The sequence below is a fragment of the Scylla paramamosain genome, chromosome 1 (genome assembly GCF_035594125.1).
Source record: "Scylla paramamosain isolate STU-SP2022 chromosome 1, ASM3559412v1, whole genome shotgun sequence".
Classification (NCBI taxonomy): domain Eukaryota; kingdom Metazoa; phylum Arthropoda; class Malacostraca; order Decapoda; family Portunidae; genus Scylla; species Scylla paramamosain.
Window position 1 is genome coordinate 32,209,350 of NC_087151.1, and position 25,843 is coordinate 32,235,192.

General features: G+C 37.2%; 3 protein-coding genes across 18 annotated transcripts in view; 1 reads left to right on the forward strand and 2 right to left on the reverse strand.

Annotated features, from left to right (window-relative positions):
- The window catches only part of LOC135104054 (uncharacterized), a 194,082-nt gene extending 189,675 nt beyond the window's left edge, over window positions 1–4,407 (forward strand). For all 3 annotated transcript variants that reach the window (XR_010270291.1, XR_010270296.1, XM_064010993.1), the window contains one exon: window positions 4,088–4,407. The gene's annotated coding sequence lies outside the window, so the exon portion shown is untranslated. The remainder of the gene's footprint in view (window positions 1–4,087) is intronic.
- LOC135104048 (adenylosuccinate lyase-like) lies at window positions 716–22,709 on the reverse strand. Its single transcript, XM_064010930.1, has 9 exons — window positions 22,230–22,709; window positions 12,365–12,568; window positions 12,022–12,146; window positions 10,818–10,975; window positions 10,030–10,181; window positions 9,049–9,266; window positions 8,725–8,905; window positions 6,320–6,496; window positions 716–881 (listed from the first exon to the last, which is right to left on the reverse strand). Exons 1-9 carry the CDS (start codon window positions 22,368–22,370, stop codon window positions 795–797), a joined length of 1,443 nt encoding a protein of 480 aa, XP_063867000.1. The 5' UTR covers window positions 22,371–22,709; the 3' UTR covers window positions 716–794.
- Window positions 22,710–25,128: 2,419 nt separating this feature from the next.
- The window catches only part of LOC135104094 (calpain-5-like), a 47,805-nt gene continuing 47,090 nt past the window's right edge, over window positions 25,129–25,843 (reverse strand). For all 14 annotated transcript variants that reach the window (XM_064011094.1, XM_064011165.1, XM_064011142.1 and 11 more), the window contains one exon: window positions 25,129–25,843. This exon is cut by the window's right edge and continues 2,299 nt beyond it. The gene's annotated coding sequence lies outside the window, so the exon portion shown is untranslated.

Consider the following 25,843-nt stretch of genomic DNA (forward strand, 5'->3'; position numbering starts at 1 on the left):
AACAAAATGGTTGTGTTAGTTTTAAACATATTGAGCTGCTGTTGTGTGATGCCTAGAAAATATAGACCCTTATTACATAATATGAGTATTAGTTGCATATGAATAGTGAAACAAATAGAAAAATAAGCCATATAAGTATTGCTTACTGTGTTGGTGACTAAAGGATGTGCCTTACCATAAGTGTGCTGGTGGGTCTTTTTTTTTTTCTGAGCTTATTATATACCTTTGTGTGTCTTGCCAGACATTTTTGGGTGATTTCACCACTATGGTTATGGTGGGGCACATCCCTCATTTTCTTCAGCAGTGTACTCAATTTCTTCATTGGCAATAGTTATATGGCTTATTTTTCTATTTGTTTCATCATTCTTTTGGAACTCTAACACTTGTACTATGTAATCATGGTCTGTATATTTTCCAGGTGTCACATATGAACTCAGTTTGTTCACAACCATTTTGTTAGTCAAAGCAAGCAGCAGTCACAAAAGATCTCTTCCCTATGTCAATATGTCAAGCACTGAATTCATTATTCTGTGCTTTGAAAAACTGCCGTGTAGTTATTTTTCCCCAGCTGACTTCAGGGTAGGAAGGAGCAAGTTGCTAGTTTGTGCAATGTGATGCGCATGTTAGCGAGTGGTTCTAATGTCATTTGATGCTAATTGTATACATCAATTTCAATATCATGTCTTCAGTGAGATAATAATGCATAACCAATCAATTCCATCCATAAATTTTATTTGCTTCAGTATGAAAAGTATAATTATATAGTATTAGCAAGCTACTGGAGACACAAGAAACTAGACTGTGAGGGTGATCTTCCCTTCTAGTTGTCCCTCGTACTTGCTCAGCACTGGATCTACTTCATTTTTCAGGAACTCCACAACCTGGAGGAAGAGTTACAATTATACATCTATTAAGAGTAACAAGGGGGAGGAATGGATGATGTAAATTGTTTGCATTCATTGCAAAGACAGTATACAGATGGTGTAGTGGGGCCTAGAACAGGAATGGGAGAAAAAAAGACCGAATGTAATGGGTATGAGAGTATGCAGAACATAAAGGATAAGAAATAAGGAACTGTGGTGACAAGAGTTGGGTCACCAAGCAGAGCAGGGATTATTACTGTGGCTTGCCAATGTAGCAAGAATGGTTGATGATGCCTAACTGTACTGGGTGTAAGACAGAAGCCTACAAGATAGACAAATGGCTTGAAGAGTGATCAAAATGCAAGAAAGATTCGTCTTGCATATGGCTAAATGTAAAGCCATTATGACGCTTAAGTGGAATGTAGTCTCTACAGCCTCTGTGGAAGGGTTCATCCACATCTTTTGTTTTTTGCAGACTTGAAGCTAATTTACAAGCAGCTGCTGCTGTTATTCAGAGTAGCAGCTGATTGGTGCACTTGTAATGAATATTCTTGCACTAACCACAATTTTCTATATTTGAGACTTTTTAATCACCTTATCAATTAATTGGTCTTGCCCTAACTGATTTCAAAATTATCAACAGAAAAATAATAAAGTACCCATCAACAACATTACAAAAAATTGGGAGAAACATTCTTGTTTGCATTCTATTCCTGTCAATATTTTCAAAAATACTTTTGAGCAAAGCTACTTGATAAAAGGCAATCAGTATTACATATAAAAGAATTTCAGAGCTTTCAAGAACTTTACAAGTGCATCAGTCAGCTGCCCCTCTGAAAGATTAGCTTCAACTTACCATCTATCATGAGAGTGAACCCTCCCACAAAGGTTGAAGCCATGTCCCATTTATGTATCCACATTTGCTTTACATTTAGCCCTATCATGCACAACTAAACTTTGTTACCCTTATCACATCAAATCTAGTCCTCTTCACCAGTCACACTATAATCTACAAGACCAAGTCCATGATAATACTCCCTGCTCTGCTGAGTCACCCAACTACTTTTACCACAGTTTATTACTTTTATTGCATGTATGTTCCTCACTCATATACCCATTACATTCAATTTTTCTTCTATATGGACTAAAATATAGAACAAGAGAACATATAATGTTGCTGTTTGTACAGTTGGCTCCAATAATTTTGGTACACATCATGGCAAGGTGAGGCTAATATCTGGTATAACCACACAATGGAGCAGGAAATATCCCCAAGGTTAGGGTAATAGGGATGGAGAAACTGTAACATGTAGTCTGTCTCAGGCAATGTTGCCAACAGCTTCTCCATCCCTATTACCCTAACCTTGGGGATATTAACTGTTCTGCTACCCTAAAATTCTTGGAGCACACTGTACCACTCAACCCTAACTTTCATTCATTCATTCCAAACAATTTTCATCTTAATCTTCACCCCCTCTCTCTTGCTATATTCATTCATGTGCACATGTATCTGTCACTAATGTGCTCACTACTATTACTGTCACCCATGTATTATGATGTTTCACCTCTGTTTATCCTATCTATATTTTCATAAATATTGGTGAGATAAGGTTAGTGACCTATGAGAATGCTAATGGACATACGGAAATCTTAGAACATGGAGATGAATAACAGTAGGCAAAGGTCAGTCAGTAGCACCAAAGTGTCACACTGTCTTAACAGGCCAACGAGTAAACATTTTCTCCACAACAGCTCAGGGCAATATTTCAAAGACAAAGTGATTTTTGAGAAATCACCAAAACTGGTATGGAAGAAACTGTTTAATCTTATCAAAGGTTGAGAAAATATTAGGTTTGTTGATCTGAGCTGCAGTGACACACTATCACTGGACAACTCACCTTTTGCCTTCATCTCATCTCCGTATCCTTATTAGCACTCCAAGAGCTCAATGACACCATCTCACCACAAGTTATAAAATAAGGTTAACAACAGTGAATAGAGGGACAATCCTGGTGGCTGGATTGCTGACAGAACCAATATGCTGGTCATGGCATAATCAAGAGAGACCTGCCACACATTTACAACTTCAAACATAAGCCATAAATGCAGGTTCATAAAGGAAAGTTTTCTTAGATAAAAATTGATTTTTTAGCCCCAAAATATATTGTAGAGAAATGAAGAGTAAATTTTGATGTGTTGTTTACTATGCAGCTGGCAATTACATAGTTTGAAGACCTGCCACTCAAAAAATGTACTAATGTGCCTCTTTACTCTACTCCCCTGTTGATTATGGCTTGCATACCATCATACAGCTTTAATGATTTCTGCTGTTGGTGAGATATTGCTGAATTGAGTCAAAACTTTTTTGGTGATGCAAAAGCTTCCACAAAGATAAATGGAGAAGTGAAAGTTTTGGAACATCATGGGATGTGATGTAAGATGCAAGGATATTTAACTTGAGGATGGTATTGTAAAAGAAAAAAAGTTTAGTATTTTGGAGGGAATAAGTATATAGTTGTGGAACACAATTCTAGATGCATATTTTCTAGTCTAGCAAGAATAGAAAAACTCATCCATTTTGTGTTCCATAGTGCATGCAAAAGGGCAAAGGTAAATTTTAAAGTGAATGTTAACAAAAGTGTCAGAGAGAGAGAGAGAGAGAGAGAGAGAGAGAGAGAGAGAGAGAGAGAGAGAGAGAGAGAGAGAGAGAGAGAGAGAGAGAGAGAGAGAGAGAGAGAGAGAAATGAAAGTTTGTGTCTGAATAGAGAAGAAATGGAGGAAGTACATGAATCTATGTTTAATTATAGAGATAAGAGGGAGAAAAGTGGTCTTAAGGGTGAATGATGTACGAGGAAAGTAAACTTGAAGCTTATGAAAGTGTGACTTTGGTCACAACTGATGTCACTTACAGCAGTTGGCAAACATTATCTAAAACTTAACTTTCTGCTTTCCATCTTATGTAATAACACAACATTAGGTTTTAGAAGCAGTTAATAAGTGGATATATAAAAAATACATATAAGGGATGAAATGTGAAAATATTATTTACAGTAATCTATAATGAATGAGCACAAATGTTATGAAACAAAGGATGAAGGGCAGTTATAGAGGCAGGATTTGTAAATTTAAATTCAACATTTAACCAAAGTATAGTGTAATAATCTGAAAGTTCACTATGTATGAATGAATTTCACATTTATAAATAATTATGATCTCAACCTTAGTTTTCAGGAAAGCAGGCAGCAAAAGAAATATCATACATGGTACATGCATTATGCAACAACTCATGTGAAATACTGGGACCAATTGACCTGCAGGAAATACCAAGCTACAAGATAACTTGTAGCTAAAATTGCAGTGTTCATATTCTATAAATCCATCACTTGTTTGAACACCTGGTCATATAAACTGTTAGTGTTAGTTCTTAATTTAACAATGTAACCAAATTATAGTCACAGGTGGATTCCTTTCATTCCTTTCTATATAAGTACTGTACTAGACACTGGTCTGTTAATTTTTCCACATCTATTTTCTCTCATCAATTCTGACAGCTTTGAACATTTAAATCTGAAATGAAACTGAAGTTGTGTATTACTTCCTGTATGCCAATACATGAAATACAAGTATTAAAAAGACATAGTTTGCACTTCAGCCTTAAGTATGAATCTAACTAAATTACTCTAGTGAAAGTTTGGATATCTGCAAGCCAAGGTCTGGTCTCAAAGTAGAAATAAAATAAGAGAATACCTGCCAAATAGTTATGCTTTGCTATTAATGCAATACAGTATTCCCTTGATTATCGCTGATTCACCTATCATGCCCTCAATGCATCACATATTTTTCTGGCTAATATATATAAATTTATATCGCATATTCCTTGGTATATCTCAGGTTTCTGCGGCCAATAGGTATTTTTATTTTTTAGATATTAATTATTTGTGGTGAAATATGCATTTTCTAGCCTAAAAATTAATAAATTAATAAATAAAAATACACTACTGTAATTCATAGAGATAAAGCTCTATACCCTTGTTTCAACTTACTGAATATTTTGGCAGATAAGACAACCTCCAAAGTTTGGTTTGAATTTAATGCTTTTTAGCTGATAATGGTAGTATAAGCTGGCACCCAAACTACCAAACCATCTGTGGTGAAATTTAGGTCAATGAGCAGCAGACAACTGAGATGGTGATATACCAGTACAATGAATAAAATACCTTCTTTATCTTAAGTGCAAAGCTAAACCTAAAATAAAATTTTCACCAAAATGCTTTTCTACATTTTCATGGAAAAGGATGGATGGATGAAGATGGTGTAAAATTATTAATAGGCAATGTGCAGTATGATAAGTTTTCCTAAGCAAACCCTTGCCTTGTGCCACCAGTGTGTTGAACTTTTGGCCATAATCATCTCCTATACGTTGTCATGACCTAAATCAGTGATTCTCAAAGTGTGTGAAGCCATTATCTCCTTGGTGTGCTGTGAAAATTTGGATGGGATTTTGATTTGTGTACATATAATGAAACTATTGTAAATTGTAATTTATATTTATCAAGGGTGGCTAATTATATATATATATATATATATATATATATATATATATATATATATATATATATATATATATATATATATATATATATATATAAAAGGGCAGGTGCACTGCAAAAATATTAGTTGTTTCTTAGTGTGTCATCATAGTAAATGTTTGAAAACCACTGACTTACATTATTCCTGTGTTGCACAGCTAATCATCATCATTATCAATCAAGTTATAGTATCCTCACGGGTAAGTGTACTGATTTTTTTTTTTTTCTCAGTATGTAAAGATGTGTCTAAAAGTAAGTTTGAGTCTAAATTTAAAAGTGTTTGAGTAGAAAAGGTTTTTAAGTGTGGGGAGAGTTTATAAAAGCTTAAATATATAAAAAAGATAAAATAAATATATACAAATAAAAAAAAATATATGTTTCTATTTTGCTGATTTTCACTTATTGCAGGAGGGTTTGGAATGTTACACCTGTGAAAGTCAAGGTGTTACTGTATTGCATTTCAAGTGCCTCACAGGCTATGTTAGTGCCACAGTCTAATCTACAAGGTATTGACTTCCATGTAGTTGCCAGACCTAAAAAATCATGGCTTTGATTTCTTTTGTAGTTACAATAATTATCACAAGATGTTGCCTTTGATTTCTTTGTAGTTAACAATAACTATCACAAGATGTTATGTGTTGTAAATGTCAAATATTTTCAGAGAAAAGCAAGGTGATGCTTTTGAAGCAATGTTTTATGGTAATATTAAATAATGACTAGATTTATAGTCTGGAACGCCTTAATAATCTATACACAAGTATATGTGAATTGGACTCGCATCTCCATCATTAAAGGAAATAACCATTATGGATATTAAGTGGACTCAAAATATGCTGAGTTCTAAGCACAACATAGATATTCACATACCTGCTGAGGGGCACGACCAATGAAGGTTGCTGGATCCAACAATGAGTCAAGTTGATTGTGTATTGGACTAAAATATGGACATGCTCGAATCCTTTCCACCAAATCATTTTCTTCACCTTCCTGCTTCACTTTGTTTGCAGCTTCCTGACTCAACACCCGCACTTCCTCATGGCATTCCTGATGACGAGAAACAAAATGTTCAAGTGTCCTAAAAACTTTGTAAAAATCAATAAACAACTCAACTACATTGCATATTTTTCTTCCTATCTTCAAAGTTCCAAAGATTTCCAGGAGAGAGAGAGAGAGAGAGAGAGAGAGAGAGAGAGAGAGAGAGAGAGAGAGAGAGAGAGAGAGAGAGAGAGAGAGAGAGAGAGAGAGATACAAACAATAGGCAAGATACCAGAGCCCCAACCCTTGGAATATGTGGCCCCTCCTGCTGTAATGAGGTTAATGGCACAAATAAAAACTCGAGAAAACAGTGTTTGAAAGCCCCCACTCCCCATCCACTTGCACTACTACTTACTTCACTCTAGCACTGATAGCTGAAGTGAGGTAAGTGACCATGCTTGGCATTTGTCTCTGAACTGTCAAAAGTTGCTTTCTTATTGTTTACATTAATAAGGCAAAATATTGTGGAAATACTACTGTCATCAAACTTATAATAAAACAAAAACAAAATGCAGCATTATATGTATGTATCATATGGATAAGTGAATGTCACTAATTGGTATTGCTTGTCTTACAAGCTGTAATGTTTTCAATAATGTAAGATGAAAATTAAAATATATTATGTTACCTTGTTTGCTGATACTTTAGAATCCTTCAGCTATGTGAGAGCTTGGTGGTGAACATGGGCTATCAGTTATGATACAACCTAATGTGCCTTGTAAGAACTTATGACTCATTGTAGATCCTCTTCAGTGATCAATTTTGTTTGAAGGAAGTTAAAAAGGTAATTTCCTAAAATTATTTCCTTGTGGAATGCTAACTTAATATTAATGGGCACAGGCTCCATTTTCCCTCATTCCATGGCTTTTTTCTTGTTCATGAGGGTGAAGGCATCATCAGTCATTATCACCCATGATTGCTTAACAAAAAAAGGGCAAGTAAAAAGAAAACTATGTGAAAAGTGAGGAAACCTTCCATTAAGTAATAAGTACTGGCTCAGGAAGACTGACATACAGAAGGAAAGTCATTCATCTGCACTCCCATTGGCTGGACTGTTCAATGCATGTGACAACTCAATTTTGACCCAGGTGTCACTTACCTCACTAATGCAGAGAGTGCCACACATTATCTAAGGTGTAAGTAAAGCAGCAATTGTTTATGATGACAGCAGTCACTTTTAATTTTCAACAAAGTTATTTTCATATCCTAAAACCAGCATGACATACAATGTCTAAAATTTTTAGGTTACCATCCAATTTTACTCATTTTCTGCATTATATTTCTAAAATGTTTAGGTTACCATGCACTTTTACTCATTTTCTGCATTAAATGCAATAGCAAAAAATAAAAAAAAATATTGCCCACTTGCACTAAACATGCTAATTTGCTGAGGTTAGGAGATGGTGAATTAATAAAACTGGCATTAGTAGGACAGCTCCTTATAGTTACAATTAATCTTTTTTGTTTCCATGATTATCTTTCCTTAGCCTTCCTAGCACGGTGAAAACCATTTTCAATGAGACGTAAGAGAGGGAAGAGGGAAAACAGATTGATTGACTTTTTATGCGATAAAAATATTGATGAGATCCTTGCACAAAAATAGTTTCTGAAAAGTTATTGGGTATTAAAGGAGAAAATTTGCCTAGCAATGAAAGGGTTAACACACAGAGGTGATCAAGTCAAAGGACTAAGAATTTTAAGAATCAGATATATCTAACATTGCTGAGCTGAACATTTTCCTGATATATAAATATTCAAATAAGAAATTATCACATTGGGAAAGGATTTTGTATTTTTGACTTACCTAAAAAAAAAAAAAATGAGCTGCATGGGAAATTATAGGGATTACTAAGATATTAAAAGTCACAAAAGAAATGAAATATGAGAAATTGGCCACTATCACAAATTGAAGGAAAAGATGAGCATCACAGGGAAGACAAACAGATCTTGACATGTTATCTTCAAAAATAACCTAGTATCTATAAACCAAGCTGAATTGCCCTTAAAAGTGTACCATAGATAATGAATTGGCTCTGCTGCTTTTATTAGTTATCTTTGATGAGATGCAATGTGGTGGCAATGTTGTTCCATCCCACCTGAGATATGTCCCAGTATAAAATTATACAAACACACAATATCTTGAGATAGTGTAAAGAATGTAAGGAATGCATATGAATATATACAATGAAAGGGGATATCAGCCTGGCTGAATCACAAATCATACTATTTCTCCTGACCTGCCTGTTGCCACCAGCTTTAACCATGGCCATGATGATGTTTTCTGAAGCCATAAAGGGCAGTTCCTGAGAGATGTGACGCTGGATCACTTTCGGATAAACCACCAGTCCTTCACCGATGTTCTGAAGAGTGGTTAGTAGGCTGTCTGCTGTCAAAAAGGACTCTGCCAAGCTGATACGTCTGTGGACAGCACAGATTAGAAGTGAAGTAGACCTTTTGTACTTCAAATTCTTTTTCTTTTTGCACAAGAAAATTACTTTTGCTGTCACCCAACAATAGTATGGACAGTGTATGATGTTGACGAAAGTTTGCTAAACCCTAACCTGTTGGCACTATCATCAAGAGTGCGCTCCATCCACTGAGTAGCAGTAGTGTTGAGGGCATTGGCAGGGAGGGACATAAGGAAGCGAGCTAAGGCACAACACCTCTCACTCCTCATAGGATTGCGTTTGTAAGGCATGGCACTGGAACCAATCTGACTTGACTCGAAAGGTTCTTCAATCTCCTTCATGTTGGCCAAGATGCGGATGTCTGTGCAGATCTGAAATGCAAGTTATAATAAATACTCTCAGCCTTAAAATTAAAAACTCAGTAACTGTTCCCAATAACTTTCAAAGCAAGAAATTCCTTTCCAATAATATATTGAGTAAAGAATCTACAACCTAGAAATAAAAATTATTTGATCTTTACCTGATACCTGTCCCTAGCTCCATCTCCTGAGGATGGCCATCATTGAAGTCTCAATTACTTCTAGCTCTTGCATGCTTTAATCCTTTCATTCCCCTTTCTTCCTTTCCTCTCAAACTAAAACTCTCATCTTTTGTATCCCACTACATTCAACACTCAAGAATGTACCAATAAAATCTTAGCAAATTTCTTCAGTGATATCAAGAAGCCTTGTCTGTCAGTGATACAATATGTGCTAACAAGAGATTGATTCACTGAATGCCAAAATGTTCACAACATATAGTGCACCCATAATACAACAAGCTATTTGAGGAAGAGGACAGTTTATTGCATCATAAAAAATTTTCTATTTGATGGTCACTTTTGCAAGACCTTTTAGCAAGCTCAAGTCATTATACATGGAAAGTCATTTACCAATATACATTCAAGCAACTGTCATTCAAGTTTTAACAGCTTTCTGTTACACTCTCTTATAATTACTTTGCTACATGCAACAGCTGTATGGGAGGCTCTGAGGGTTCTGAGTCTCTTGTAACAAAAACAAGTTCACTGAAAGTGAAGCTTCTTCAATAAGCTTAGAGGCAAAAGATTTAAAGGAAGTTATATATAATATTCACCTTATGAACTGAGGCACCAAGAGAAGCAAGAACATTAAGGCACTCCACATCCACCTTGCGGGTGTACGTTTGTCCACACACACTGTACGACTGCTTGAAGCCAGCCAACTGAGTGACCAATTCATCCAGCCTCTTCACCTTCTCCTCATTTCCTGTATGACATGTTTCTTATTCATATTTGTTATTATTATGGCATTTCTGGAAACATTAAAATGCAATACATTTTGTAAAAGTATTTAAGATGAATTGTTATAAATTATAAACAAAAGACCCTTCTTCCTATCTATATGCTTAGCTGATCCTGCTACACAATAGCACTTGAATTGCAACAAGAAAAAATGTATGGAAAATTACAAGCATGTGCTGCTCTTTTTAAACTGGAAAATGCTTATAATCAGGACACCTAGAAGATATGTAATTTAGAATAATTACTTTCCTTATTTAATATGATTGCATTTCTAAAAGACGAAAGATAAAGGTGGACTGATAATAGTGCAAGAAATACTGATATACAATTTACCAAATTTTCATGGAAGTGTAAAAAATATTTCCTGAAGAAACAAAATATAAAAAGGAGGGGAAAACAATGATGTGAAAGCAGGAATAGCCTATGATACTGACCGGCAAGAGAGAGAGAGAGAGAGAGAGAGAGAGAGAGAGAGAGAGAGAGAGAGAGAGAGAGAGAGAGAGAGAGAGAGAGAGAGAGAGAGAGAGAGAGAGAGAGAGAGAGAGAGAGAGAGTCAGTAAAGCTAAACTTTAATTCTTTTTTCCAGTTAAACAAATTTTACCTTCAAACAACTGCAGGAACGAAGCCTGTGTGCCAGTAGTTCCTTTGACCCCACGGAACCTCAGATCATCCCGGGCCCTTGCGAGAGCCCTTTCATCCATCACCAAGTCTTGTAACCACAGACTGGCCCTCTTTCCCACAGTAGTCAGCTGAGCAGGCCTGTGAAAACATCACCATTAAATCTTCAGTCTGATATGTAAAGTACTTCTTTTGACAAAAGCTTAATTACTTCCAGTTTTCTATAACAATTTTGTTAAAATAGACTGCAACCTATATAAGTGAAGTTGAATATGAAATTAGAAGGCAGATGTCCTTTTAGTTTAATTATTATTATTTATTTTATTTATTTATTATTATTTCTATTTTTTCTTTTTCTGCAGGAAAAAAATAAGATTGGCAGATAGATCCTGAATTCCAGTGATGGAATGATTGGTAGATATTAAAAAAAAAAAAAAAAAAAAATGCTTCTTCAGCCACATCTTGATATCAGGCCTACTTTCCAATTGAAATGTACTTCAGTACTGTGAAACTAGTTTGCTTTATCTTGCGTGCTACTTTCATTGATTGCAGTTGTACATCTTAGCCTCTACAACTTTCAGTGATTACACTGCACGTCACTTTCATGGCATTATTTGGGTTTCTGTATAATGGCTGTAATTGTTATCCTCAGGCTGTAGACTGATACAAAAAGTTATTTAATACCATCAAATAATTATTCTCCTTTTTGTTCCTATTCTGTTCTTGGTGGTGATCTCAATTTTTCATCATTTCATCCAGGAAAAAAAAAAAAAAAAAAAAAAAAAAAAAAAAAAAAAAAAAAAAGCAAGAACTGTAATCCTTAGTTACAAGTATTTGCACGGTTTACATCCAAGAAATGATCAGCACAAAACAAGGCTGTGACCTTAGAGATATGAACTAATAAGTAAAGTTTCCAATTGAGACAACTTTGAGATGATCAACTTTATCTGGAATTTTGCAGTCTCCATCTTTGAAGGTGTGCAGTATGTTTTGTAGGCTAGCAACAGAACAAAGGAACTGGACAGCATTTGGTAAAAGAAAATATGTCCAGATATTGACTGTACAATAGTAAGAGATACTGAAGTGTTCAGTTCTGTTAACTGAATATCTGCTATTTAATACAAAATAGGAAAAATCATGACAACAAGGTAATTTCAAAAGAAAGTTTTAATGCATAAAAGCCTTACTGTAAGTGTGTGAAACCAAGTGTGGGCAAACTTTTGTACTCCTTGGCAAAGGTTGCCAGCCGGTGGATGCAACGAGCCACCTTGGGCAGCAGTATATCAAAGCCATCACGCAGAAGAATCAAATCCTGTAAAGAAAACAATTTGAATCCACAAAATTATAACTGTACTTTTATCAAACAGACAAATAAGGAAAAAAAAATAAAAAATTGCATTTTAATGTAAATTTACTAATATTCAAATATTGCATTTATATCATCAATGAGAAACTCCATACTTTGAAATAACTGGAATCAAATACCTTAGTGCTGTAAAATAACACTGCATCTCTCTCTTTCCTACCTACCGTGTTGTCTCCTACATAGCAGGAGGTAGCTCCTAGGTGAATAATTGGTGCTGCAGTGGGGCAAACAGCAGCAAACGTACGCACATGAGCCATCACATCATGCCGGGTCTCCTTTTCTTCTCTGGCAGCACGGTCATAATCCACTGTGTCCTGGTTGGCCTCCATTTCCTTGATTTGTTCATCCGTAATGGGCAGCCCCAGCTCCTATCAGATGCATTTCTTCAATTATTTAGAACAGTTTAGGATGAATAATCACTAACATCATCTACATAATAAGATTTATATTACATAATTCATGAAGTTTACAGATATTAGTTCATATAATACAACACTTTATTTTTTTTCCTTTTATCTCTAGAATATTAAACTCTTCCTTCAGATCTGTGGACTTTTTTTTGTTCCATATAATTCTTGTGTTTTTTTAAACAGCCTCACTAGTGATGTCAAGAGGTCTTGAAAAAATCTGGAAAAATTTCTTTAAAGTACAGACCTTAGAAAAATAATTAAATATCTTTTCTAAGTGACTGATATTACAGTCAGCCCTTTCACACAAAGGAATATGTGTACCTACATACCTAAAAAATTCATCTTATCAATACGGTTTTTATGACAAAAGCAATGGAATGAAAACTGGCAGAATTTAAACAATTTACTGCTCCAAAAAAGGTTCAGTCTTAAGACGCGTCCACACTATGCCTCATGCTGTGCAACGTGAAGCAGGTCTAGGAGGGGGTGGGGGGGGGCGTAAAGGTCTACACTACATAGAGGATGGGACACTGCCCAGTGTACTGCCATGCTGCACGCTAGCCAGTAGCATCTGCTGATCTGCCAAAGCTGTTGTATGTATGTATGCAATCACCATCAGCACTACCCATCGAGAGGCACTTTTGTGGTGCATTGTGGAGGCAGCTTGTGGAGGGAAAAAAAAAAAGAGGAAGAATAGGAAGTCCTGGTGCAAGGAATGGATTTCCAGGCACAGTGTAAAGGCAAGTTTTACACAAATTTTCACCGAACTTGAAAGAGAATGCCACAATGATTTTAAGAACTACATCAGAATGCTTGTGAATTCATTTTATAATTTGCATCTAGACTTGCACTCCTCACTGCCTTGCTCCTATAGTTTTTATTTCTAACTTGTCACAGGTATGGACTGCTCTTTCAAGAGTTCAATGAACAGCTGAATGTTCCTGCAGGTCCACTAAATGTTTTGGTTTGCTATGAGTGATGAGCAAGTTCCACTGTCCTTCCTTGTGAGAATCCAACTGAGGCGCGTCAGTGTGTGTCACCACCATGAAATGCCCACTGCCCAGATTTAAGGAGCGTTTTTGTCACCCAAGGTCGGTCTTGGCTTTGAAGTGTGGTCTTGGCCCCTTCTTGGTACTGACAACAAAAAACCGAGTTTCTTGGAAAGGGCTGAAATAAGAACTGAAAACCATATATACATTTTTATAAAAGCTACAAAACGTAGTGCATTGACAATGCATTCAACATTAAGATATGAATTGGCTATGTGTAAAAGCTAACTGATAAATGCCAAAAGTATTTCTTTGCCGAAAATAGCAAAACCTGTCACTAAATAAAGAAGTACCCAGTGGCTGACTTCCCTCTCTTCACCTTGGCTACACATGTTAGCCCCTCCTGGACCCCCTTAAGAACAGTGATCTAACTTAACATTAGCTAACCTAACTTAACCTAACCAGGGAGGCTTTAACTCCCTGGACCCCTTCTTCCCCATCTTATATTTACGTTTTAGTTGTATCTAAAGGTATATGTAAAAGGATGGAAGAGAATAGACCAGTAATAAGGGTAGGAAAGAACTAGAAAATTACCCAATTTCCATTTAATCAAATTCTTGGGCCTGCTGGTAGAGTTAGGTCAGATAGACTATATGAAGTTATACCTTTGTATCATTATACTACAAAAATTTACTTAAGAAATGTTTAATATTTATAACATAATTCATCTTTAACTCCTTATCTGCTCTGCTGACTTAGCTTCCTATATTCTCTCATTTATCTTTTCCTAGACTACTTAACATTATCTTTCTCTTCTTGAGATCATGTTATCTATTTTCTTTAAGAAATTTATTTTCTTAGGAAATACTTCATATTTACAAATAATTCATGTTTAACTCCTTATCTACCCTTATCTTGCCATGAATATAATGTTATATTTTTCTTCTTGAGATCATATATCATCTATTGTCTTTAAGAAACTATAAGTTAGTTATTTTCATCAATAACAGAAGTACTTACTCTTTGGGGACCACCATATTACTTCTATTTACGCATCAAAATCATCCCAAGACACCTCAGGAGTGTGCTACGGATTTATCGAAGATCGGTCTTGGTTTCTACCTGGTGTCTTCAAAGCAAGATCGCTGAAATCTTGACAACAAAAACACGCCATCTTGGTTTCACTGAAGATCACATTTTGAAGGCAAGTGTGATCTTGGACATGACAACAAAAATGTGCCTTTGGTTGTGACACATGGCATGCCACCTTGCTTGCTCCATGTATAGTAAAACACAACACGCTGTGCAGCGTGTTGGGTGTCATGAGTCAATAGCAAATGGCTTTTAAAAATAATGTGCATCCAACTAAACGTTACAATATCTAAGGCAGGGAGGTAAACCCCATTAGAATACTTTGAAGATTATCTGCTAGTGCCACTTGAGCCTGACACCCAAGTGCTATAAACAAATATAAATCTACTGTTGATATGAGGGTTTCACTGCATCTATAGGTACAGCCTTCATTTAGTTGCATGATGCCAGTAATCCTGCCAACTGCCACTGAGGTAAGTCACTGTTCATGACAATCGGTTATCTTGGTTTTGCAATTGTCATGGAGTCTCTGGCTTGAGTTAAGATGTCATATTTGGTTAAATCTAGTCTTGAAAAGCCCTTCAATGTTACAATGCCAAGACTGAGGCGTAACAATTAGTTCAGCTTGCATAACCAAGAAGCTGATGCACAGCGGTTAGTACACCTTTGGGAGGGCCAGGAAGGCAGGTTAAAGTTATAGTTTAGTACTGTTAGACTGTAGTTTAGAAAATTCTTTCACTTCCTTACTAAACACACCCATTCAACCTCTTGACCCACAAGTACACAATTCTCTCTCTTAACTCCAGTAGTACTATTATTTCTAAATATTTTTATTCCTCAGTACAAGGCAAACCACATACTCTATTTTGTCACCAGTAATATGTATTTCAGTAGCAAATGGAAGGTGATATGAAAGGATATGTAACAGTAACTTGTGGAAGTCAACTTGGGAATGCACTCACAAAAAAACCTTACCACTTAACAGTCAAGTTTCTGCTGATATTGCCAGAGGTGAAAGTACAGGATATTCTAAGTGGAAAATGTTCTATGCATATATGCATTTTGAGGCCTTGTTTAGCTGTTGTTTGAAATTCAAGTGTGGCCTGGTAACAGATACAATGGCTGGGCTGTTCGGGTATTCATGGCAGGATGCATAGACCTGGATGTCCATTGGTGAAACTGAATAATTGTCATGATTTCTACCAAGTCTTGGTGGTTTACAGTATCCCGTGACAAGATGCGTGACAATAACGGACTGATACCGATTACCAATAAACATTACACAATGACAGTATAGTGTAATAAACAACAAATAAAATAATAGGCTGCATGGCACCATGCACTGTCTGCCCAGGCAAGGAGTGGGAAGGAACAAGACTAGCAGCAAATCAGCTGATTACAAGTCAATCACATGCAGATCCTGCTGAGACAATGACAATGAATATGTTCAGATTGTATTGCATAATTTAAAAGTAATGTGGAGTATGTGGATATGGTATTTTTCAATTATGGTTATCATGCCAGCCCTGCTGTTATATCTGTCACCAGGCTACACTTGAATCTCATACCATGGCTAAACAAGGCCTCAAAATGCATATGTGCATAGAACATTTTCGACTTAGAATAAGCTGTACATACTTTCACACCAAGCAATATCCACAGAAACTCATGTTACGAGTACACCTTGCATACTAAAACCATTTAGGTGTGAGTGTGCCCAAGGTTACAGCTTATCTTGAGTTGCCAGGTCAGATATTAACACTGCTCTGCTCTCCCATGCAAATGGATCAAACTTCTTGAATGGTGCACAAATGCTGACACCAATTGAGAATTTTAGCATCTTTTCTTGGCAGTGACTAGAATATCAAGCAATGGTTCAAAATACAAGAAATAACAATCTAAATCAGTAGTTCTCAAAGAGGTCAGTGCTGCTTCCAGGGATTGACATGACCATCCATTGGATTGATTAATCACCTGGGGATTGAAAGTGGGTCAGTAAATCACAAGAGGGTTAAAAGGGAAGTTAATGAATGACTAGATTATGTGTTAGAAAAATGGGAATCAAAAAGTCAATAAATGGTTGGAGTTGGGGTGACTGGGTATTGATCAGTCAAAGGGGAGGGAGTCTCCAACGTCAGACCTTGTCATGGATAGTGTTCCTGCATGGCCATACTGGGCTCTTCTGTGTCTCAAGCAGCTTTTGTAGCTGAAAAAGCAATACTGTGAAGAAAATGTCATTTGTATCAGGCAGAGGTTTCAGGGTGGGTTCACACTGGCTGCGATGCTGGTGGTGCTTGCAACATGAATATTCACACTACAAGCAATGCTATGCTATCAAACGGTCCTCACATCAACTGTCATATCACTTAGTAGCTCAGTGCATTTGCAGCATTATGAGGTGCTACTCTATGGTCTCTTGAGGAGGAGGAGGAGGAGCTATTGCTGCTAGCAAGACCAACATACAAGCACTCGTATTTTTGTACTTCTTCTAGAAGTTGCTCCATAACAAGCAATGTTCACCTTCTCTTCCCTTGTTGCCTAGAGTGACTCACAAGTTACTCGGGATGCACATGCATCAGCCGAGCTATACTTGGAAAAATCACTGTTACGTGAGTGACAATTTGGAGGAGGCAGTAGGCACCTGCCAAAATGATAATTACTCCCAGTGAGGTCTAAAGCACTGGATCAGGGGGTGCTGTGAACTTATCATTAAACCCAGCTGTGACCTCACTGAACGTTTCCCTCTGTGTCTTACAACACAAGGGGGCAGCCACAGCCTGCCCTCTAAAGACAACTCTCTTCCTCCATAAAAAACTACAAGCACCTAATAACACACACACACACCATTCACTCAAAATTTCAAAATTATCATGGCGACTCCTACACCAGCTTCAGAGTCCCCATCTGGGGAGGGGACCACAAATGTCCCCAGGTCGGACTGCCCTTCTGACAATGACCCAAAGTGTCTTCACATCTGGCTACGACTACAGAGTCACTCTCAGACTAAATTTATCTGTGCTGTATACCCCTCACCTAACTCCTCTGACTATAAGAAATTCTTTGACTACTTAACTTCCAAAGTGGAGCACATTCTGACTTTCTTCCCTTTTGCAGAGATCTCCATTCTTGAAGACTTCAATGTTCACCACCAGCTTTGACTTTCCTCTCCCTTCACTGACCATCCTAGTGAACTAACCTTCAACTTTGCTATCCTCCACGACCTAGAGCAATTGGTGCAACACCCTACTCGTATTCCTGACTGTCATGGAGATACGCCCAACATTCTTGACATTTTCCTGACCTCTAATCCTTCTGCTTGTGCTGTCACCCTCTTTTCTCTGTTGGGCTCCTCCGATCACAATCTCATATCTGTATCTTGTATGATCACTCCAATCTCTCCTCAGGATCCCCCCTAAGCGAAGGTGCCTCTGGTGTTTTGCCTCTGCTAGTTGGGGGAACCTGAGGAGGTATTTTGCTGATTTTCCTTGGAATGACTACTGCATATGTGTCAGAGACCTGTCTTTGTGTGCTGAGCACATAACAGAGGTGATAGTGTCTGGCATGGAGGCGTACATTCCTCACTCTTTTTCTCGACCTAAACCTTCCAAACCTTGGTTTAACACCTTGTTCTCGTGCTACACATGATAGAGAGGTGGCCCACAAAAGGTACTTAAGCCTTCCATCACCAGAATCTCATGCACTTTATATTTCTACCCAGAACCATGCCAAGTCTGTTCTCCAACTAGCTAAAAACTCCTTCATTAACAGAAAGTGTCAAAATCTTTCAAGATCTAACTCCCCTCATGACTTCTGGCATCTAGCCAAAAATATCTCCAATAACTTTGCTGCTTCTTCTTTCCCTCCTTTATTTCAACCAGATGGCACCCCTGCTATCACATCTATTTCTAAAGCTGAACTCTTCGCTCAAACCTTTGCTAATAACTCTATCTTGGACGATTCTTGGCTTGTTACTCCCTCTCCTCCACCCTCTGACTATTTCATGCTACCTATTAAAATTCTTTGCAAAGATGTTTTCCATGCCCTTGCTGGCCTAAACCCTTGGAAGGCTTATGGACCTGATGGGGTCCCTCCTATTGTTCTCCGAAACTGTGCCTCCGTGCTTGCACTCTGCCTAGTCAAACTCTTTCAGCTGTCTGTCTGTCAACATCTACCTTTCCTTCTCGCTGGAAGTTTGCCTACATTAAGCCTGTTCCTAAAAAGGGTGACCGTTCTAATCCCTCAAAGTACCGTCCTATTGGTTTAATTTCAAATTTTTGAATCTATCCTCAACAGGAAGATTCTTAAACATCTATCACTTCACAAACTTCTATCTGATCACCAGTATGGGTTCCGTCAAGGCCGCTCTACTGGTGATCTGGCTTTCCTTACTGAGTCTTGGTCATCCTCTTTAAGCGATTTTGGTGAAACTTTTGCTGTTGTCTTGGATATATCAAAAGCTTTTAAGAGTCTGGCACAAGGCTTCGATTTCCAAACTACCCTCCTACGGCTTCTATCCTTCTCTCTCTGTAACTTTATCTCAGGTTTACTTTCTGACTGTTCTATTGCTGCTGTGGTAGACAGTCACTGTTCTACTAAATCTATTAGCAGTGGTTTTCCTCAGGGTTCTGTCCTGTCATCCACTCTCTTATTATTATTTATCAATGACCTTCTAAACCAAACTTCTTGTCCTGTCCACTCCCATGCTGATGATACCACCCTGCACTTTTTCACATCTTTTCAGAGACATCCAACCCTTCAGGAAGTAAACATTTCACACAGGGAAGCTACAGAACACCTGACTTCAGATCTTTTTAAAATTTCTGATTGGGGCAGAGCAAACTTGGTAATGTTCGATACCTCAAAAACTCAAATTCCTCCATCTATCAACTTGACACAACCTTTCAGACAACTATCCCCTCTTGTTCAGTGACACACAACTGTCCCCTGCTTCCACAGCGAACATCCTTGGTCTGTCCTTTACTTATAATCTGAACTGGAAACTTCACATCTCATCTCTAGCTAAAATAGCTTCTATGAAGTTAGGCATTCTGAGACATCTCTGCCAGTTTTTCTCACCCCCCTCAACTGCTAACTCTGTACAAGGGTCTTATCCATTCATGCTTGGAGTATGCTTCACATGTCTGGGGAGGGTTCCACTCATACCGCTCTTCTAGACAGGATGGAATAAAAAACTTTTCGTCTCATCAACTCCTCTCCTTTAACTGAATGTCTTCAGCCTCTCTCTCATAACCGCAATGTTGCACCTCTAGCTGTCTTCTACCACTATTTTCATGCTAACTGCTCTTCTGATCTTGCTAACTGCATGCCTCCCCTCCTCCCATGGCCTCGCTGCACAAGACTTTCTTCTTTCTCTCACCCCTATTCTGTCCACCTCTCTAATGGAAGAGTTAACCAGTATTCTCAGTCATTCATCCCTTTCTTTGGTAAACTCTGGAACTCCGTGCCTGCTTCTGTATTTCCATCTTCCTATGACTTGAATTCCTTTAAGAGGGAAGTTTCAAAACACTTATCCTTCAATTTTTGACTGCCACTTTGGAGCCTTTATTGGGTCTGGCATCTCAGTGAACTTTTTTTTATTGGATTTTTGTTGCCCTTGGCCAGTGTCCCTTCTACATAAAAAAAAAAAAAAAAAAAAAAAAAAAAACAGCAAGCTTAACATTGCATCTGGTGTGAATACCCTTATTTTAAAAAGTACTGTAGTGACTGGGAGCCACATGGCTTTACATCATGTGCATTGCATAGATAGTGTAGGATTGCAACTGGTATAAGCCCGCCTTCACAACTCTGTGAAGAAACTTTTGTCAAAATTGCACAGATGTCTTGTGTGGCAATGTAATTGATGCTGCAGTTGGTGGTGAAGTAGGTGGTAATAAAGTGGGTGGTGGTAGAGAATGGTGGTGTAGGGAGTGGCAAAGCAAGTGGTGGTGGAGGTGACGGTGAGGCTGGTGACAAGCCGGCAATGAGTTGGCAGACACCGTCTTGACTCACATGAGAAGAGCCTTTAATGATGCTTTCTAGCATGTTTTCTGAGTCTTGGCTGTTTCATAAGCCTTCTTGATCACCTTGTGCTTGTAGATAATTTGTAAAGATGATTTTAGCTATGGTGCTCTGAGTCGTACCGTGTGTGTTGGCACGTGTCAAGCTATAATGCAATAATGCAGGGTATTTGCATCTCTTAAGGAGACCCTGTTATTTCTAAATCTACAAAAATAGGCTTCATTGCCTGGCAGTACATGGCATCCACAATATGTTGAGTGAAAAAATACTAATTTTCTCCACTCCAAAAATATTTGTCAAAAAAGCCTACCAGTTGCTTGTCCCGGTTCAGACACAACCCCACACTGTGTCTGTCACCTTCTTACGCTTCTTATGCTTGTCTGTCAAGTCTCGGGTAGCCTCGGGCCCAGACTCGGCAGGCCAGTGCTCTTTGTATCACCACAGTTTATTGTTAATATATGGCAGCCTTTGTATTACTACTGTGTTACCACTGAGTTTCTCTGCAACACCCTGAGCACACCATAGATACCCTGGAGTACTACAAGCAAGCAAGTTACAGCCTAGAACAAGCTTCATTTAAGTAAATGGTGGAGAATCAATGGGAGAATACCAAAGTCTTTGGGCCTTGGATCATTGTGGGATCATAGCTCCACACCTGTCCCTAGTAATCCCTAAAACTGACTCCAAACATGGCTCTACTTATATACACAAATCCAAGACTCTACACCAGTGACTCTCAAACTGTGCTGTGGCACAGAAGTGCATCGCGTCATTTTCATGGATAGGTATACACTACACTGACTGTAGAGTTGGTGTGCTGTCAAGGTCCAAGATATATCATTAGTGCACCATTAAGTAATAATGTATGAGAACCTCTGCTCTAGGCATACTATTATGCTACAGTTTTACATATTTATGGATTATGTGATTTTCTTGATATATATTATGCTATTTTTGTTAGTTGTAAATATCTGGAGGTCAATGAAATCTAAACAATCTGAATGATCTAAAAAATGACAAATCAGTAGAGAAATTAGATGAAATTACATTAAATATAACCCAACCCTGCAAGGCACTAATCTTTGAGCAAAAGAAACTTGCATTACTCGTAGTTCAAGAAACTAATCTAATCTAACCTAACCTAAACGAAGCCTAAATGAACCTAACCAAACTACAGCAAACCTAACCCTGAGGCTTGTTGAGTGCCTGGATACCAATTTTTCAAAATTCAAATACGTATTGTATTCCTATTTTTCTTTTCTATTTGACGTCATTGCAAGTCGTGATTTCTGTTGAAAGAATTAAACCATACCAACTTCCATCTGCAGGGCTAACCAACTCTGTAGGCCCTCTGGCCATGCAGGCCCCTGACTACAAACAATTCGAAAATGCGGACACAAAAGTTCATGGGCAACTGAGACAGGCTTTAATATGAACAAGATATTTAAGTGATCACTTATCATATACGTGTGTGGCGATATGATCCATGGCACCCCCTACCCGGCACACGACCAACACACCTGCTCAGCCTTGGCCAGCAGCGTCCACAGCTTCCTCCAGGTGCTGAACTTTTTGGCATCGCTGAAGTTGTATGTCATCTCCTTGGAGGCATATCTGGAGGCCAATGGTGTGCAGTACTTATCGTGGGAGGAGGCAGCCATGACGCTCAGGGGCAGGGGATAGCAGAGCAAATCTCAATACTTAGACAGAGCGGCCGGCACTGCACTGCAGCTGAGCACGCGGGCAGGGGGCGCAGTCACGTGCAAGGTTGCCAGGCAGCCAGTAATGGCTATTGTTCCTGTAAAGGACGTCACTAGCCCTGGATTTCAGTTCCAGATTTTTGGACGGCAGAAAATTTTCATCACAAATTTTTGTTAATATGTATATCCATGAATATTAACAAAATACACTGTCTGTTAGGCTAGTAACATAGAGAAAGATGCACGGAAGAGAGCGGCAGACAGGGCGGAGTTATTTACTCGTTGACATCTGTTTGGTCACGCCCCTTACTTTAACGAGGACACATGCACTGTGCATGGAACTAACTATATATATATATATATATATATATATATATATATATATATATATATATATATATATATATATATATATATATATATATATATATATATATATATATATATATATATATATATATATATATTCAAGTAGTTATTTTGCCATTAACTTAGTTTCATATCAAAATAGCATAAGATAATTGTTGTTCCATATAAACACGTGCCTAGCACGTTTTTTGCTAGTTTTACTTCATGACTTGAGTTTTCAGTAACTTTTATGGTATCAGATATATAGTATTACAACGATAATAATATGCATTATATTAGTCTAAGAATTATCTTAAATGATGTGCAAAAATCAATAAACGTAGTGTTATATCACGTGCAAATGCTAATTTAAAATTTTGTAAAATTGAAGATTAATGACAGAATAGGCCACCGTTATTGATTCATGTTAATTAGCTTTGAAAATACTTATCGTACTTTAATCATTACATATTTCACTTATGAATACATATCTGCAGTCGCCATTTTCAAAGCTGTTCATACGGTACATAGATAAGATAGCTGTTTAGTTGAAAGCGGGTGCGCGTTTATAGTTTAATATTACTTATCGCTAGTTAATTACGTAACTAATTTAACTAGCATGTTGACCCAACTCAGGTCCTGCTGTTACCCTGGCAGATTCCATGATTATTACGTGAGAAGTTAGCTACAAATGTGCCTTATGTGCAAGTTCGTGGCCGTGGCGATAGTACCTCGCCTTGTGAAGCATGGCTGCTGGCGTTGTGAGCTGTTTTTAAGGTTCATCCCAAAACCGAATCTTGAAGAAACATATTCAGCAGATGAGACAGTCTGAATCAGGTGCATAAATGTTATTTTTATCTCATTCTTTTTTAATTTTCTCCAGTTGGCAAATCCACGTTAAGGTTCAAAGGGAAATGAAACTCACAATGTAATAAAGTATTATTATTATGTATACTTCAACACTACGTGCATCACAGTATTAGCTCTCTAATTCTCTGACCATGCAATGCAGATATAATGTGTTCCCAAGATCAATGACATTAAAGACCAGTAGATATCAATGAAACTGTGTTTGTGATGCAGCCTTATCTGGTTACTTGGTAGAAACATGGACACTCCTCACAGAGGCCTCACATTCTAGTTTGGTATAAAAATATAGGATGAGTCACAATGTTATCTGCAGCAATGATTTTAAGCTTAGACAATTACAAAATTCTATGAAAATCTACCGTTTTTAGTACACAGTTCATTGCCTCAGTCAGATGACATGATAACAAAAACAATGTTGGCACATGCACTGTGGTAAAAAAAAATTCTGGTGTCCATAAAAAAAAAAGTACAGAATAGGGAGAATACCTTTTAAGTAATTGTATAAAAAATGTGCATGGGATAATTACCATTAACTACATATTTTCTAATTTCTCTTTCCTTTAGCAAATACATCTTTCTGAAAATTCTCTAATACATTGGTATATATATATATATATATATATATATATATATATATGTTACAGTCAATACCTGAATCCAGACAATTTGTAAAGTGACTTATTTTTTCAGGCAATTTGTGAACTGCCTGGTTAGGTTAGGTTAGGTTAGGTTAGGTTAGGTTAGGTTAGGTTAGGTTAACCTAACCTAACCTAACCTAACCTAACCTAACCTAACCTAACCAGGCAGTTCACAAATTGCCTGAAAAAATAAGTCACTTTACAAATTGTCTGGATTCAGGTATTGACTGTAACATATATATATATATATATATATATATATATATATATATATATATATATATATATATATATATATATATATATATATATATATATATCCCATCTTGTAAAAGCTGCAGAAGTTATGCAAGTATAAAAGAATACAAAACTTATAATAAATAAACTTAAGTAACTAAGCTCCATAACACTAAAAAGTATCTATTTTGAAATTGTTTACTTTCTTGTCATAGGAAATCATGTCCATATGATTACAGTCTATTTTTACTAAATCTGATGACAATAATAATTATACTCTGCATTAAATCTACGAGTATACTGGTTAATAAGTATTTAACTGGCAATTTTCACTTTAAACTTTGGGCATCAATTAGAGGTTCATATGCCCTAAACACACACACACACACACACACACACACACACACACACACACACACACACACACACACACACACACACACACACACACACACACTCACACAATAAAATAAAATAAAAAAATAAAACAATAAAAAAGCAAGAAAGTGGAGGACTAATGAATACACACACACACACACACACACACACACACACACACACACACACACACACACTAATGATAAAAATAAAACATAACAAGATAAGCTGGGTTGGAAGTGTTTGATGAGAGAGAGAGAGAGAGAGAGAGAGAGAGAGAGAGAGAGAGAGAGAGAGAGAGAGAGAGAGAGAGAGAGAGACACTAGCAAAAATATTCAAATCATTTACATAGCCAAGCTCCTGCATCAGGATTGGAACAATCCAAGAGCATGAACAGGTAAGGGACACTGCTAAGGGATACTGTGGGCATACTCATGAATGTGACTAGTAAGAAAACCCATTGGTACTACATAGCAGATTCACTATAAATGTTGGATTAAGTATTGAAAGCATGGAGCAATATTTAGTCCTGGGGAAATAAAAGAGTTAATATGGTGAGTCCAAGAGTCTAGAAATAATTTATAGCCAAAATGGACCAGCCCTTAAGAAACACCATGTTCTCACATTGGGTATCTCTGCAGTACAGTGCTTGGCTTGAGCTAAAAGGTGGAGTTTGATCCTGGTAAGAGAAGCCAATACTCTCTTATAATTCTAGCACAGCTATAATGTATATTTTCAGCTACAAAAAGAAAGCAAAAATGAGTATGGACAACTAATAAAAAAAGGAAAAAAGAGAGAAAAGCACAATATTCCAAGTAAAAACAACAAACAGCAATATTATTTCAAAAGTCTGTGAAGAGCAATAAAGCATGATGAAGTAGAAGTCATAGTATATCAAGACAGAGTAGATATAACATACAAGATTGAGGAAAACATGTGAACAGTGTTTAGCTATAATGTAGT

Coding starts and splice junctions, on each gene's coding strand:
- LOC135104048 (XM_064010930.1), bottom strand. CDS start 22,370: ATGGCTGCCTCCTCCCACGATAAGTACTGCACACCATTGGCCTCCAGA. Junction 10,182..10,817: donor GTTCCTGCAGTTGTTTGAAG/GTAAAATTTGTT, acceptor CATGTCATACAG/GAAATGAGGAGAAGGTGAAG. Junction 9,267..10,029: donor TTGGTGCCTCAGTTCATAAG/GTGAATATTATA, acceptor CTTGCATTTCAG/ATCTGCACAGACATCCGCAT.